The sequence below is a fragment of the Mesoplodon densirostris genome, chromosome 1 (assembly GCF_025265405.1).
Source record: "Mesoplodon densirostris isolate mMesDen1 chromosome 1, mMesDen1 primary haplotype, whole genome shotgun sequence".
NCBI classification, from domain to species: domain Eukaryota; kingdom Metazoa; phylum Chordata; class Mammalia; order Artiodactyla; family Ziphiidae; genus Mesoplodon; species Mesoplodon densirostris.
The window spans coordinates 201,417,134-201,433,981 of record NC_082661.1 but is presented as its reverse complement, the minus strand read 5'-3'; the positions used below and the strand labels follow the sequence as shown (position 1 = coordinate 201,433,981).

The window sequence follows — 16,848 nt, the reverse complement described above, 5'->3', positions numbered from 1 at the left end:
TATACTAATTAAGTATACTTGTACAAGTATAGAAAATTACACCCTATAGAACCTGTACACTATGGAAACTTAAACATGAGTTGTCTATATAACTACAGGATCCCTATTGCTAAGACCAGCTCCTTGGCAGCGAGGGGGGCAGTGGGGGCGGGGGGTGAGGGAGTCTCTGGAGTCCCCACAGGAGCCAGAGCTATTGTGTCCACCCTCCCTGTTGCAACCAATAAAAGCCGTTCACGATATAAAAACAAAAGCATATATATGTTGCTAAGATCAAAGGAAGGAAAGCAGCTCTTGTTTGCTGAATGGGTGTTGAAAACCAACTTCCTATTAGTCACTATAAAAACAAGAAAAGTAATTTAGAATAAAATGTACTATAGGATATGCTAATGGACTTGGTATAGGAAACAGCATCACAGTTCAACTGCTAGAATTCAAACTCTTTTTAAAAAAAGAACCATAATATTTTAGAGTAGAAAAGAGCATAGTGACTATCCACTCCCTTGTCACACACAGAAAAAAAAAAAACTAACCGAGCACATTTCTACTTGGTGACAAGGAGGATAAGAATCCATGTTCCACTGTTTCTGGTAGCGGCAAAAACCTTAAAAAAAAAAAATGTTAAGAAGGTGGGGGCAGTTGTCAAGTAGGCTAACCTTGTGGGGTTTTTTCTTTAACTAAAATATGAACAAGTGTCTAAATCACACATTTAAAGGTTTATAGGAAAACATCTTCACCTTTGGAAACAAGGGCAAAAAGATAAAGAAACCAAGTAGGACCTACTTTATATAATTTCATTTAAAGTTTGAAAATCAACCCCTTTTTAGTTGAACTAGATGCCATTAAACATACTGCAGTATAAACCTTTCTGAAAAGATATGTCTTTTGCACGTCTGGGTTCTCATCGCTTGGATGTGCCCAGAGCGAGGCAGAATCACAGGGACAGAGAATCGATTCTGTACTTCTCAGGGAGAGAGCACCAACACTCACAGGGCTCAGGCAGGTGACAGGAGGGGCGCAGGAGGGCTGGGGCAAGCCAACTGCTGTTCTTCAGGAATACAAGTCCTATGTTGCCAATGCTTCCAGCATTTTAAGAAAAAAAAAAAAAAGAATCAAAATCCAGATTTCAGTGTGAAATCTACTAATTTTCACATGTTGCAACTAAATCCACACACCGTACAAGACACCTCCGCATGAGCGCCCTCCAGCACTGACTTTAAAGCTTCCTTCTCTCCCAAAGGAGGGAACAAGAGATTGGAAAACACACTCATTTTGAAGAGAAGGGTCTCTTTGTATGCGGAACATAGTCCCACATAAGAGAATGAACATCTTCAGTTCCCTCCAAGAGATGGTGAAAAGCACGCCTGCCTGAGGGAACAAAGCATGAGGCAGCCTCACTGCCGACCTGGGATGGTCTCCTCTTTGCTGCACGGGCTCCTGCCAAAGCCTGGGACTGGCAACAGCGGCCTGACAGATCGCGAGAAACATGAACCAAGGAAGCAAAACAAACCACAGTGTAGTTATTTTATATGACTTGCACGGAATAAATCTGTGAACTATAGGTGAGTCATAACATAATAAAGGACTCAATTAGGTTCAGAACAACACCACCAGTGTTTTCCCTCATCTTAGCAACTAATTCACTGGAATCTTGAGAGAACATAAGGGACATAAAGGACCCTGGTGTCTCTGTTTTACCCTTTACTGCAAGATAATTAATCTTACCAGAAAATTAAACCCAGGCTGCCAGTTGGGCATTTTCAGGGTCAATAATTCTTAAGTTACTAGGATACCAATTAATGATACCCAAGTGGTCTAGAGGAGTTAATGCCTCTACCCAAAATGGCTGGCTCATTCCCAAAAATGTGAATCACTCAATGGCAAAATATTTAAAATTGAGAATCCTTTGAGACTAACAGCAATTTTAATGTAAGTACCACTTATATATTTCTTTTTTTTAACATCTTTATTGGAGTATAAATGCTTTACAGTGTTGTGTTAGTTTCTGCTGTGCAACAAAGTGAATCAGCTGTATGTATACATATATCCCCATACCCCCTCTCTCGAGACTCCCTCCCACCCTCCCTGTCCCACCCCTCTAGGGGTCACAAAGCACTGAACTGATCTCCCCGTGCTATGCAGCAGCTTCCCACTAGTCATCCATTTTACATTTGGTTGTGTATATATGTCCATGCCACTCTCTCACTTCATCCCATATACTAAAGGAAATCTGGTGTCTTATTTAGTACAGAGGAAAGCACCTACATACATGACAGATACATAAAAAATCATTACTTTCCAACTCTTATAGTACATAAAACCACCTGATTCATCTCTGAACTCAGTACTGAAAAGCACAGCAATTTAAGGCTGGAACTCTACTGAGAACACCTAGTCATAAGATTATGTTGCTTATTTTCAAATCCACACATAACAATACCTAAAATTACCTGGGAAATAAATAGGCTGAAAATGGTAAGTCAAACAATTCCTCTAAAAAATTACTGAACTTAGTGGCTTCTTCCCATCTCAGTGTCCTAAAATAGAAAATTCAGTCTCACATCAAATAGTTTCCCCCCTCTGCTCCAACATTTATTAGAGGTTATATTTCAGACTCCAGATCAAAGTGAACAGGGTAAGAACTCTCAAGCTGAGCACAGTACAGGAAAGAGCCCTGTTTTCCCCAGTCCTCACCTGTGCTATACACAAAGGACAAACAAGCGTGTGAGACAAATGACCCCACCCTCAAAGTGTTTCCCACCTGGAGAAACACACAGAGGACAATGCCAAGGAGGAGTGCTGAGACTGGAGGTGTGGGCACCAGGAGCACAGGGGGAAATCCTCGCTAAAGGGCCTGGGTGACATCAGCGGGGCTGAGAGGCATGGGCAGGAGGGTCACCACCCAAGCCTGGAGAGACAAGTAAGAAAGCAACTGGAGATTGCTATCCTGAAGGCAAAGAAGAGGGACTGAAGGATCTTAAACTCGGATAACCTCATCCGGTTTTCATATAATAACTCTTGTGGAACCGTGTGGCAGATAGTTTGAAGAAAAAAAGGCAGGAAGACAGGTTAGAAGCAAGTTGTAAGAGTTCAAGAAAGTGACAAAAAGCTCAACCATAAAGGGGCAGTGAGGAATGGAGAAAAGGAGACACTTTCAATATTTACCAAGTAATCCCCATAGGATTGGGCTGCCAAATGGATAAAGCAGAGAACAGAAAGGAATTGAGACTCATGACCAGGAAGGAGAATGTTTTGTGTGTGTGAAGAGGTCCAGGGGAAGGCAGATATCATGAAATCCACTGTACACAGGTTCAATTTGAGATGCCTCTGCAACATCAACAAGAAAAGCCCAGTGGACAATTGGATAAAAGGATGTAGAGCTCAGAAAACTTTTTGGAATTTCAGGTTACAAAAATCAATTTGGCGGTCATCAGTATTTCTTTTTTTTTTTTTTTTTTTGCAGTACGCAGGCCTCTCACTGCTGTGGCCTCTCCCGTTAGGAAGCACAGGCTCCGGACGCGCAGGCTCAGCGGCCATGGCTCACGGGCCCAGCCACTCCGCAGCATGTGGGATCTTCCCGGACCGGGGCATGAACCCGTGTCCCCTGCATCGGCAGGCAGACTCTCAACCACTGCTCCACCAGGGAAGCCTGGTCATCAGTATTTCAACAGTTGAAGCCTTAAGTGCAGATGAGATCACCAGGGATAGGCTGTAGAAGGAGAAAAGATGGCTGAGGGCAGACCCTGGGGAAGGGCGGGAGAGGCAGCCTCTGGAGGAGATGAAAGCATGTCCAAAGACACAGAAGAAAGAGCAGAGGACAGAGAAGGGCAGTGTTTGCGGGGATGGCGGTCAACAGTGTCAGATGCCATGAAGAGGTCAAGCAGGCTACACTCAAGAGCACTCCTTGACCTGGGCATCAGGAGGTGTCCTCAGGGGTTGCGTGTTGGAGGGTGGAGGTGCAGGCTGGCCTGCAGTGGGTTCAGAGTGGATGGGGGGACAGGAAGCAGGCACAGAATGTTTACCTCTTCTGTCTCCAGAGTTTTGGCTGTAAAGCGAACGAGAAAGAAGCAGCTAGAGTAAGACACAGGAGTGAGGAAAGCTTTGTTTTGCCCTTTCAGCTAGGAAAGGCCTGATGTAACTACAGATTGTTAGGAAAGAGCCAAGTGATGGGGGAAAGGTTTAAGGCAGCAAAAAGGGTGTGCAGGTGGACGGGGGAGAGGGAGAACACCTCCTTCTCAGAGATCAAAGGAAAGAGAGAACTGGTGAGCACGGATACGGAATTTTTCCTTTTGAATCATTGTAGGTGGAAAGAACTGAGATTTCATACCTGGTGGCCACCTCCACTAAACGGCAGAAGCAAAGTTAAAGGACTCAGAGCAAGCCACATGGCGGCCACCACCAAGAATGAGTTGGAATCATCTTCTCAGTTGAATGGTCTGTGCCACCCAACATCTGCATGATTTATCAGGTGCCGACACTAGGCAAGGCCAGGCAGAAAAACAGCGCTCTTAACGCTTTAAATAAAAGTGTTACTCAAGGGGTCAGGACTCCACAGAAAACACGCTGTGTGGCAGAAAGACTACTGCAACTAGAAGTTAAGGGTCCTGGTTTCGTGCCCCCAGCTCTGCCACTTATGAGCTTAAATCATTAAACTTCTTAGAGACTCAGTTCCATGGCATGTAAAATGGTGATTCGTGCCAACTGCCCTGCCTAACTCACGAGGTTCCTGTGACAATCAAGAGGGAATAAGCAAGTGCTTTGGGAATTAAAAGGGGGGGGGGTTGGGGGGAGGCAGTAAAGTACTTCCGAGAGCATAAGCTTTTGTAAAATGAAATATTTACACCAGGGGTTGCCAAACTATGGGAAGGCTGCTCTTCAGGGGTGAGCAGGATGCCCCTGTGCCATCAGGCAGGGGATGGGAAGGGCGGTCGGTGGCCCCTCACCTTGGCAAACCAGTTTTTAAAAGCTCAACAACCCCCAAGCAAAGGCTTTCTTTCCCTAGGCTCTTCATTTGTCTAACACTTGAAAATCAAATGTTTAGGGCTTTATTCACCTAGAACATCTTAACTGGGCATTCGTGATCCCTTTGATCTGATCCCACCCACATGCTCAAGGGTACTCCAATACACAGGAGCCTGTTCCGGGTCTTACTGTCTCCTCGGCAACTCTACCTGCTCATTTTGATAGCTCTACCTTGTTCCTTAAAGCCCAGCTCAAATTTTAACTCTAATCACTCCTACCACCACCTACTGAGCTCTTCTCCTATGTACCCAGTACTGTTTTAAGCACTTCATATGGATGACCCTGCATCCAGCAGCCCCACTGTACAGAAGGACAAACTGACAACACAGTGAGGTCAAGTTCCTTTGCCTCTACCTGATCTCCTTGAACCAAAGGCCCAGCTACCCCTACTAAATTTTGCACCGTTTCTTGCCTCTATGTCTTTTCTCTCAACCCTTTTGCCTGGAATGCATTTTCGTCAATACCCAAAGTGCTTCAAAAGTCAACTCTAAAAAAAATGAAAGGCAATATGATGTAGGTGTCATAGTTAAGGGCATGGATTGGAGCCAAACTACTTGGATATGGATTCCAGATCCAGCACTTAAGGCCTGGGTAAACTTGAACAAATGAATCTTTCTGCACCTCTGTAAATCTCTCAGTAAAACAGCCACAGTAACAGTGCTTACCACATGGGATGGTACCACATGGGATGGCTGTGAGGATTAAGTTGATTCACATAAAGCATTTGGAACAGTTCCTATCACAAAGTGTACTAGAGAACAGTGTGAGCATTATATGACTATAATTAGTAGTTCCATATTACCTTTTCATACTGATTATACTTTGTATTTTTTATGCTATGTAATAAATGTACTGTCAAGTGTCTTTCTCTCCTATCAGCTCCCCTTTGTATCTAGTGGGTGTTCAAATATTGTTGACCAAAATGGCAGAAACCTAGAATGTAAAAAGTGAATCCTTCTATGACTAAATTTTTCCTGAAAGGAAAGATTTTTTTTTAACATTTTGTAAGAATGTTCAGATTATTTGGTAATAGGAAAAATAAATTTTTTTCCCAAATTAACATGTTCTCAGGCATGAGGAGAAAAAAATGTTGGAAGTAACATAAACTCTAATTACAGCATGAAATTCTATTAAAAATTTCTTCTCTAAAATGCAATAGCAAACGTTTGCTTTGGGGTAGAATATTTAAAAAATTGAGCTGCAAGGAAAAGAATCCATAAAGCCTGAGCTGGTAAGAATGAGTGCAGGGACTCTGAATAGCACAGAATACTTACTTTCCTTTCTCAATTCATGCAGTGCAGTTCAAAGCTTCGATCTTACCCAATATGAATTTTTGGAGTTCTATTTTTTGTAAATTGGAACAAAAAAACCCTAAGGTGATTTATCTAAGGGACAGAACTAGAAATAGGACCTCTAATTACTTAAATACTAAGGCCCCTAGATTAAAACATTAAACCTCAAAACCTTTCAGCCAAAGGGATTAAGGAGATTAGAATGGACTTGACAAATTACCACAGGGTTAGGGGAATGGAAAAAAGCAGAGAAAAAGTAGGCCAAGCTTAAATAGGGAATAAAATGAAGTTCAAGAGAAATCTAATGGTGTGTGTGGACCCTGAACATCTGGCAGGGGGGGAAAATGGTCGACCTAGGGATTTCAACAATTAAAAAAGGAACAATATCAATGTAAAACTAACTGCTTAGAAAGTTCTTAGAAAATGTGAACATGCCGCAGAGTTAACCTTGGAAAATGATTTTCAAATAGATCTTGGCAAATGGAGAGGAGAAATCCATGGCCAAAAAAAAAACACAAAACAAAACAAACAAACAAAAAAACTTGTTATGATAACATGAACCAGAATCCTCTCTTAAAAAGAATTCGGCTGAAATATCTCATGCATATTGGCCACCCCCACCAAAACAGCCCAAATCAAAACCACTAACTCAGTCGCCAGCAGGACTCCCCTCGGAATATCTGGTTTTCTGTCCCTGAAGATTATCAGTTGGCTGAGAATAAAACACAATTAATCTAGAGAGGAGCTAAAATGACTCGGGTGGCACATGAGAGCCTGGGAGAGCGCACAGCCTGGAAAGATTCTGAAGCGGTGAATGTCTCCATTCTGGCAGAGGCACAGCATGAGGGACCCAGGGGGGATCCAATAACCCTCCACAAACATCTCAAGTGTGAAAACAACAAGGAGGAACAGGAATTTCTTATCCTGGTACCAAATGTACTTCTGGCCTTTTGAGAAGGAATGGAAAGTAAAACGTACAAGGAAAACAACTCCAATTAATACCACCCAAAAAGATGTTCCAGGTTTGATCGCAGGCTTTCTTCTTGCTTCTATAAACAATTCTGTTCTCTGCACTAACTCATTTCCAGCAATTTTTGTAGCTCTTCCAAAAATATTTTGCCTATATTACTTAAAATGTTTCCTTCAGAGTTTAAAGAGTTTCTTCAAACTCAAAAAAAAAATCGCCAGGATCAGGAAATTAAAGGTGGCAGCAACTACTCAACTCTAGCTGGTGAAACTGAAAATCTGATTTTTCACCAGAATTCTCCAGTTTGTAAATATTGGCTCAGAGGGAGGGGAAAAAAAAAAAAAAGAAAGAAAGGAAAAAAAAAGAAAAACACATTATACAGGCAAAACAAAATAGTCTGCAGGTCCAGTCTAGCACTCAGGCTGCCTGCAACTTCTGCTCTAAAACTTCTGTGAGTCATTTGCCACTATTTTTAAACTTCTATATTTGATATTTTGGGGTCTAAAATTTAGCCATCCTCCAAGCAGATACAGGTTATTGCTCTTCATTATTTCTTGTAGATAGGACGTATTCTGCCCAGACACTCAACATCGTCAGGGAACTGTGCACACAGAAAACCTTGCTATCATTTTTCCAACAAACATTTAAGTCACGTAGGTCTGCCCAAGTTACCTGGGCTCTAGCTCATGAAATCTAACTTAAATTTCCAATAAAGAACTACTGTAATAAAAACATTTTTAGAAAACTGAGTGAAGCTAGATAAGGCTGTATCAGAATCTTACTTTCCCCATGAGCTTGAAAATGTTGCGGACCCAAAGAAAAACAAAACAAAACAAAACATGAGCTGTAGAGGAAGAGTGTATGTAGTTCTGGGGGCCCTACTCCCTTATTTCTTCCCTGAGGCTTCTCTCATGTCCTGCTCAGGACAAGTAGTCCCATCAATTCAGGTGATCATTTTGTCTGAGGGCCCACAAGGGAGACTCCAGAACCAGCGGGAAGGGAGCCCTTCTCTAACTCCTTGTGGCCTGTTATCAGCTCTTCTGGAACAGTTTCATTGCCAGGCTCTAGAAGAAACCTCATGAGAATCAGCTACAGGTACTTGAGCCCACCTGTATACTTGCTGAATCAATCTCCTATGATGGGACCTGGGAATCTTTATTTTTAACCATTTGTATTTTTAAAAGGCTTCCCCCAGGTGATTCAGACTTGCCACCAAGCTTCAGAATGAATGCACAGAATGAATGCACAAATTCCATTTGATCTACAGTACTGGGTTTAGAACCCAAGAAAACTTATAATGGTCTCTGTATATCATGTGGCATAAACCATTGGCATATACTTTCCCTCTGCTTGGAATACTGATGCTGTTTTAACTTCTAACACACCTACTGTAGTCTGCATATTTATGTGTCCCCAAAATTCAGGCTGAAAACCTAATCCAAAGGTGATGATAGTAAGAGATGGGGGCCTTTGGGAGATGCTTAAGTCATGAGGGTAGAGCGCTCACGAATGGGATTAATGCCTTATAAAAGAAGTTCCAGAGAGAAAGTCCTAGCCCCTCCCACCATGTAAGGACACAGCAGGAAGGCACCGGCTGGGAACTCGGAAGAGAGTCCTCAAGAGAACACAACCATACTGGTGCCTTGATCTTGGGCGTCCAGCCTCCAGAACTGTGAGAAATAAACTTCTGTTGTTTACAAGCTACACAGTCTGTGGTACTTTGTTACAGCAGTCCGAATGGACTCAGACAACCCCTCACATTTTTCACTTCTACTCACCATTCAGGTCTCACTCAATACTTCCCCAGAGAATTCTTCCCTAAGCTCCTACGTTCTAAGCCACAACACCCCTTTATCAATCTTATAATAGTTTATAGATTCGTTTATAGAACGTGCCAAAGTTCTTACACATTGATCTGAGTGGTTATTTAAATAGAGTCGGTTTCTAACTAGATAGTTAAGGTCCAAGAGGACTGGAATCATCTGGGGTTTCCCCGCCATTGTAACCCCATCCCCAGCATTAGGCCTGCCACATAGTAGGTACTCTAAAAATTTTAGTTAAAAGTTGCTGAACTGATGATATACATGGGAGACAGGGAGCTTAACTGTATTTTGAGTGACTCATCAGCAGGATATACACCATCGACACACCGCAAGCGCACCTCTTGAAGGGTTAGGTCATTTCATAATGGGGAAGTTCCTCATTTCAGGATTTAAGATAAGAAAGCTAAATAAGAAAGTAGGAAAGGTTGTTTGCATACATGAATGCAAAGCGAATCACTATCACAGTTTTCCACTGTGGATCACTTCACTCTATTAGGCTGGCAGTTTATTGAAAACGGACGGCATAATTTAAGAGTTGCCGTGAGTCAAAGCAGTCCAACAATGAATTCACAGATGCAGGTGACACCTGAGTCTTGGAAATTAGGTGGAAGGATTTGGTATCAGAAAATGTTCCCAAATGATGTCATGAGAGGCCACAAGGAAAAGAGCCATTGCTCTGCAGAAATCAGAAACCATCAGGACTCAAAGCCAGATTTCTCTGGAGGGCAATGGAGTAGGGCCATATAAGGAAGTAGAAGCAGTAGCAAATTTAAATTGACGGTAAATTCTGCTAGGTTCCAGTGACTTATTTGCTTAAATTAAGATAATTGTATTATTTACACGTACACTTCAAACCCTAAGTGAAAAAACAGAAACCTATAATTTCCCCTAATTTATAAGCAGATTCTCAAGTTTTCAAGATGATCTTCAATTTCTGCTTCTGAAGACCCAGCAGGACCCCATTTCTTCCCGCTCCTGCCCTTGCCACAGGTAAAGCTAAGCCAGGGAGGGCCTGGTTTAGGGCCTTCTCAGCTACACCTGCCTGGTCCCAAAGCTTTAAATATCCACCATAGGCAAACACAGCCCAAATTTATTATTCCCAGTATTAAGATGAGATTTCTTTTGTGTTATGATTTCTACTCATCTTGTGGGAAACTTACAGGATTTAAGCTATGTTAAGTAGTTCAAAATGGAGTCCCAGTGGCCAATGTGAACTTCTGTATTAGTTGTTTTGAAAAGTCTACCATAGGACTGTGAATGTCTTAGAGTAAGACCATTACACCCACTGATAAACTCCTTAAAATGAGCCCACTGAGCTGAGCAACTGAAGGCTCTTCCCTGGAGGACCCAATTCCCCCTGCTGAGAGCTGTTCCACGTGGGCACTGCTGGAGGCTCCGTCCAAGCAGAGGGCTACTTCCCACTCATGCTTGTCCTGAGACCATGCTAGACCGAGACCACTGCTTGTGCTGGGACACCCCGTTCCCGGACTTCTCCTTGGAGTGGTCTGTTACTCTCTTGCCTATTTTCCTGACTTGACTAACCTGTGCTGTGTGCTAACTGAATGCTGGCTCCATTTCGTTTATCTCCACTCCTGTGATTCTTACTTCACCACAAACATCCAAACTTATCATTTTCCCTGAGCTGATCTACTACCGATGACTGCCAACTTGTCATGTCTACCTAGATATATAACGGCATCTCAAACTTAATATGTAATCCATCCAGAGCATCCTGGTTTTCCCTCTAAACCTGTTCCACCCAGGTCAACTCCATCTCAGGAGCAGGTATCATCCCACCATCCACACCTTTCCAGTAGGACCTTCCTTAATGCCTCACTTTCCCTCGCACCTCGGGCCCACTCCCACCTCCAGTCAATCACAAAGCCCTATTACTCCCCTGCCCAATATATTTGGAATCTGTCCACTTCTCACCATGTCCACTGCTATTATCCTACGCCAAGCCATCGTCATTTCCCAACCCCTAGCTGGCCTCCCTACTTCTGCCACCTTTGCCCCTCCAAGCCATTCTCCACCCAGGAGCCAGAATGATCTTTTTCAAAAAGAGAAAGTAGATATATCACTCCCCTGCTCAAGATCCTCCTATGGTCTCCATGCATACTTAACAAGCAGAGATAGAAAGATCATAGAACTGAGAATTCTAACTCTGGCTCTGCTACTAACTAAACTGCAGCAAAATTAAGTGACCTCACCTTCCTAAGCTTTATTTGCAAAATGAAAGGGCTGTAGGTTTAGCCTTAAAATTCTAATATTCTAAATTCAGTATACAATTTAATATGCCCACCTCAACTTAATCCATTTCTCCCTTTCAGTAAAATGCCTATCTGCCTCTAAGCACATCCACTCCAGTCCAGGGTCCACACTCAGGAACGCTCACACAGAGATGCCTTGGTTTTCCTCTCACTCTCATTTGTTAACTTCCGGTAGAAAGAGCTAGAAAGGAATCTCAGCCTTCCATTTGGGCAGTTCGGTCTCTGATGTGGCGACTCTACAGCTGGTAGGCATCCTTGTGATATCGTGGAGTCCTGGCTATATCCTCAGATGGGTCATTTCAAGATGCTATACATCTTCCAGTTGACACAAAACTAAAATCAACATGCCCAGAGAAAAATCCAGTGTACACTGTGTGCTCCAGCCTCTATTTAGTCAGAATGTTGACCTTTTGATAATTTTTTTCCTGTAGGATTTTAGGAAAGACTAAGTGTTAACCGTGAGCATCACTTATCCCAGAAAGGAATACCATTATTTAGGAGAACCAACTAAAATACACAAACCAAGTGTTTCCCATGAAGTGAAAGGACAGAAAATAGCAAGGAACTCATACATATGTGGCCTGAGAATAAAGGAGTGCCAGACAGACAAGAAGACTTTGCCATCTTGGTCCATTTTTTAAAAATACTGTTTGATGGAAGCAGTTGGGGAGAGGAGCAATGAAACAAACCACAAAACCCACACACTCAGAATGCCAGGAAAGAAATCCTCCTCCGACGTGCCTTAGGACAAACGCGGCAAATAAAGGAAAACCACTTAGCTATCCCCATGCCCCTTCCCATGGCTCTACCAACAGCCAACTTCCCCTTCCACCCTGGCATTCTCTATTCTTCTGCCCCAATGCCACAAGCAGCCCAAGGTATTGCTACTATTCCGGTTCCATATTCAGAATTTACCTGCTCTGGGGTTAATTCCCTGCTTTTGCTGTCCCCCACCTCTATGCTTTCCTTTGATTCACCAGAATATTAAAATCTGACAACTAACAAAGAGCCCGCATGCCACAACTAAAGATCCCACGTGCTGCAGCTAAGACCCGACACAGCCAAAAAATATATATATTTTTTTTAATTTGAGATTTTTAAAATCCAATCTACATGGTTTTTTTAAATGCTTTTTTAAAAATATTTATTTATTTATTTTATTTATTTATTTTTGGCTGCGTTGGGTCTTCATTGCTGTGCGCGGGCTTCTCATTGCGGTGGCTTCTCTTGTTGCAGAGCACGGGCTCTAGAGCGCAGGCTCAGTAGTTGTGGCCCACGGGCTTAGTTGCTCCGCGGCATGTGGGATCTTCCCGGACAAGGGCTCGAACCCATGTCCCCTGCATTGGCAGGCGGATTCTTAACCACTGAGCCACCAGGGAAGCCCCTACATGTTTTTAAAACCTTAAAAAAATAGCGATTTTATTGGGTCTACAGACAGAAAATTAATGGTAAGTCTGTTGTGAAACGTGAGACCTTACTAAACCAAATCTAAACACTCGCCAGAGAGCACCAATATCCCTGTTTCCCAGACTCACTCCCGCTTCATTACAAGTTCTTTGCCCAGAGCCCTCCATCTGCCTGACCCCTCAGCTCCACCCTCCCATATGCCACCACCACCACCCAGGGGCTCCAAGGCAGTTGGCACCACAGCTGCCACTGGCCTGAGAACCCTGCTTAGAGGCCAGAGGGAGCCATCCTGTTAAAATGAAGGTTGACCGCAAACACAGGCTGAAGATGAAACCTTTACATCTACTCAATTGTTGACAGCAGGTCAAGAAAAGCCAAGAAAACCCCATTCTCTTACCACATCTATGGATGATTTTGTTCAACTGTCCACTCAGAAAAGATGCAAGGACCATCTAATGTGGTCCTATGTTTGAAATATGTATTAAATCTGAGGAGCTGTAAGACCCTGGAGAAATCTCAACTCACCTTATCTTTTTTTCACCAGGAAAGCAAAAGGTTAACCGGGATCCCCTAACCTAAAAGGTCTACCAGAAAACCTATTGGTTGAATTTACATGGGTTAACTGTCTTAAGGCTGATGTTTGAAACTTTCTCTATGCACCTAGGAGCAGACAGTTCTCTGACTGTTTCACATGTGTAGGCTGATCTCCACGCTAGACTGTCATCTCTCTGGGGCAGGGACCAGTACTTCTTTGGCATCCCACCCTGTGCTTATACATATGGTTGGGTATTTGGTAGACAATGCAAATATTTGCTAATTGGTCTTATAATTGTTTTAAAGCAATTTTTAGTTGCTTAGCTTTCTTTTTAAAGAAAACATGTTAAATTGTCCCCTTACCTCTTTTTTCTTTTTAAACTAGGAAAATATAACAGACCTTATTTGATAAATAAAGAAAATTCCATTAAGTTCTTTCTGAATTATAAGGTAGGCTGACTGACCGTAGGAGGTGGGAAGATCTCACTTTATTCTTCTCCACCTTCATTCTGTTCCCTACCCCTACTGCCCATCAGAGCACAAAATGTTCAATAAATGGCTCATTGCAGTGAATCTGCATAGCTTATGGGGTTACAGGGATTGTTCTGCCATCTTGGTCATTTCTACCACGTGCTTTACTCCTTTCTAATTTTTCCTCAGCCTCCAAACCAGTCACATTCTGAAGACATCCGGAGACACTCCAGCTCAACAGCTGACTATGGACAGAACCCTAACCTCTCCTAAACCAAAAGCTGACACCACAAAGAAACAGATTTTCCTCCTTCAAGATAAGGGTTATCTTTCCAGCTATGGATCCTGGAATTTTTTTTTTTTCCTTTCTTTTTTTAAACCTTAAGGAATTTTGCCTTCTAGCACTATGTAAAACTGATGTAAAGCTGGTATCTGGGTGCACATACAAGTCTTTGAGGACTGGATATGCAAATTAGAATGTTTATACAATGGATGTAACTCAACCACAGACTTTACCTTAACAGATAAGCGCTAAAATAAATTCACTTCAAACATTTCAGTTTGCACTACAAATCTGAATTTGAGGAACTGGTGTTAATTTAGAATTTCAGTGATAGAATGTGTGCTCTGATTCTCCTCATTCAAACACCACGCTGCCATTTGTCAAAGGAGCGGAAAAAAGGAATTTGTCCTTTGTTTAAAAAGATAAAGTATGTTGTTTGCTTGAAAAAGCCATAGTTGAATAACGTTCTATATTATATTTGTGACTCTCTCAAATGAGATGTCATCACACCTCCACTCTTCTTTTGTAGGTGGTAAATAAAATATATTAGAACAGAAATTTAGTTTCACAGTTTCTTATCATTTATAGGGGACAAATCTTTAAAAAATAATTATTCGCCTCCAACATTTTGACCTCTTGTTCTCATTTTTTTATGGTTTGGATCTCAGGAAAAACTAACTGGCAAAGAAATTTTTTTTCTTTACAGTGTCTTTAAAGAAGTCAGTGTTCCCCAAAGCCCCCCAAAAATCAAAGACAGCTCAAAACCTTCCTGAAACTCTCATGATATAAATAAATGTCCTCTGCCTCAATTGGGTTGTGGGTTGTATAGGTGTATCCATTTTTCAGGTGTATACATTTTTCAAAACAGAGCAAACTATCCTCTTCCCATCTCTATATTTTACTGTATGTAAATCATGGCTCAATAAAAAGATTTTTTTTTAACTTTCTACGAATCACATTTCAATATCTGTCATCAGTAATCCACTTCAGACCTGAGTTTCTTGTGGGTCAACGAGATCCTAAAGCCAGAAAGCAGCTTGTACTGCTGAACGAAGGCCACTGACACCCCTGCCCCTAAACCTCCAGAAACTTCCACCTCAAATCTTTCTTCACACTGGAATTACCTCAGATATGAACTTCCACTCACCTCGACTGACTGAGAAGGCATTTTCAGCTTAGTGAGCTTGGCTTTGGCAGGCACTTTTAAGTCTGTTTTTTCAAAACTCTGTTGCCGGTAGTCCTCCGGCAGTGGTTTCAGTTCAGGAGACTCACTAGGAGCCTGATCTTGACCATCCATGGGCCGGACATAAGCTGTGGGCTTCTGCTGCATTGCAAGGCTTTTTGAGGGGAGGGGGGGTGGGGGGAAAGTCTGAGAAGGTGGCTGGGGAGGGGCTACCCCAAGGCTGGCAACTGCTACTGAACTGTCTTGAAGGGTCTCTTTGTCATGGACCTTTACCGGTAGGTCCTTGGGAGACTTGGCCGGACAGTAGCCTTTATTGTTACCGTTACTGCTGTGAACCTTGTTGCTTCCTTGCGTCCTGGGAAGAGTCTGCTGGTTGGAATGTACAGGTGACAAAGGGGGGACTGGGGAAGGCAAAGAGAACAAAGGAGAAAGCTCCCTCTCTGGAGCTGAGTCTGTCATTGAAGCACAGTGGTTTCCATCAGCCCTGCGGTCACCCTTTTTGTGATGACTAGAGCTGTACCCCTCCTGACCAAGGCGGTCTTGGGTCATGTGCTGGCTGTCCGGTGGGCCATAGCTTTTGACATGGAGACTTGGCATTGGTTCCATTCTTGGCTGCGCCATCTTTGGGTTGTGGCTAATGGTACCAATAGGAAGTGGTCCAGAGGCAGGAGTATTAATAGGCTGGTGGTGGACACTAGTGTGGAAGGAGTGAGATGGAATGCTGCTCCCCTTCTCAGGAAATGAGGGGTATCTTGGCTTTCCCAACCTATTTTCAGAAGCATCCAAGCGTTGAGGGTGGGACTTGGTACTAAGGAACTCCTTCACCTCTTCATAGTTTCCCAGCATGTTCTGTATTCGACTGGATAGCTCATCACCTTTTTCTGTCTAAAAAAAGAAAAGACAGCAGAGTTAGATACTGAGGGGGAGAAAGAGGGTGAGGAAAACCATTGTTCAGTAAACCATGTTACATAATGCCATTAGAAAAGAAACACCTCAATTTAATGTGTAACACAGAATTTAACATGCAATTTTGACTCAATTCCCCTGCTGAGAAGCCTGCCATGGACAAATATTACTAAATACAGGAGACGAACATTACAAAAGAAAACCACAAACTTTGGTAATTTTGACTTACCGAGGTTCAGAAGATTTTCATATTTTGTTTTCAAAAACGATCTCTAGGATAAGTTGTCTTATTTTCACAAGTGTGACCCTTGTTCAAACTCACTTTCATCATGAAGTCAAATATGGTGATAAATCAGACTTTCTCATATTCAAGAAATTACCTTGTAGGACTTCCCTGGTGGTGCTGTGGTTAAGAATCCACCTGCCAATGCAGGGGACACGGGTTCCAGCCATGGTCCGGGAAGATCCCACATGCTGCGGAAGCAACTAAGCCCGTGCGCTACAACTACTGAGCCTGCGCTCTAGAGCCCGCACGCCACAACTACTGAGCCCGCGTGCTGCAACTACCGAAGCCTGCACGCCTAGAGCCCATGCTCTGCAACAAGACAAGCCATGCAATGAGAAGCCCGCACACCGCAACGAAGAGTAGCCCCCGCTTGCCCCAGCTAGAGAAAGCTCGCGCAGCAACAAAGA

General features: G+C 42.9%; 1 protein-coding gene across 5 annotated transcripts in view; it reads right to left on the bottom strand.

The window, feature by feature from the left end:
* AFF1 (ALF transcription elongation factor 1) overlaps nucleotides 1–16,848 on the bottom strand; it is a 214,675-nt gene that overhangs the window by 77,960 nt on the left and 119,867 nt on the right. For 4 of the 5 annotated variants that reach the window (XM_060114316.1, XM_060114326.1, XM_060114334.1 and 1 more), the window contains one exon: nucleotides 15,214–16,134. In XM_060114316.1, coding sequence (XP_059970299.1) covers nucleotides 15,214–16,134 — 921 coding nt within the window. Of the gene's footprint in view, nucleotides 1–15,213; nucleotides 16,135–16,535; nucleotides 16,577–16,848 lie in introns of all 5 variants that reach the window. The other variant, XM_060114352.1, reaches the window with a different exon arrangement.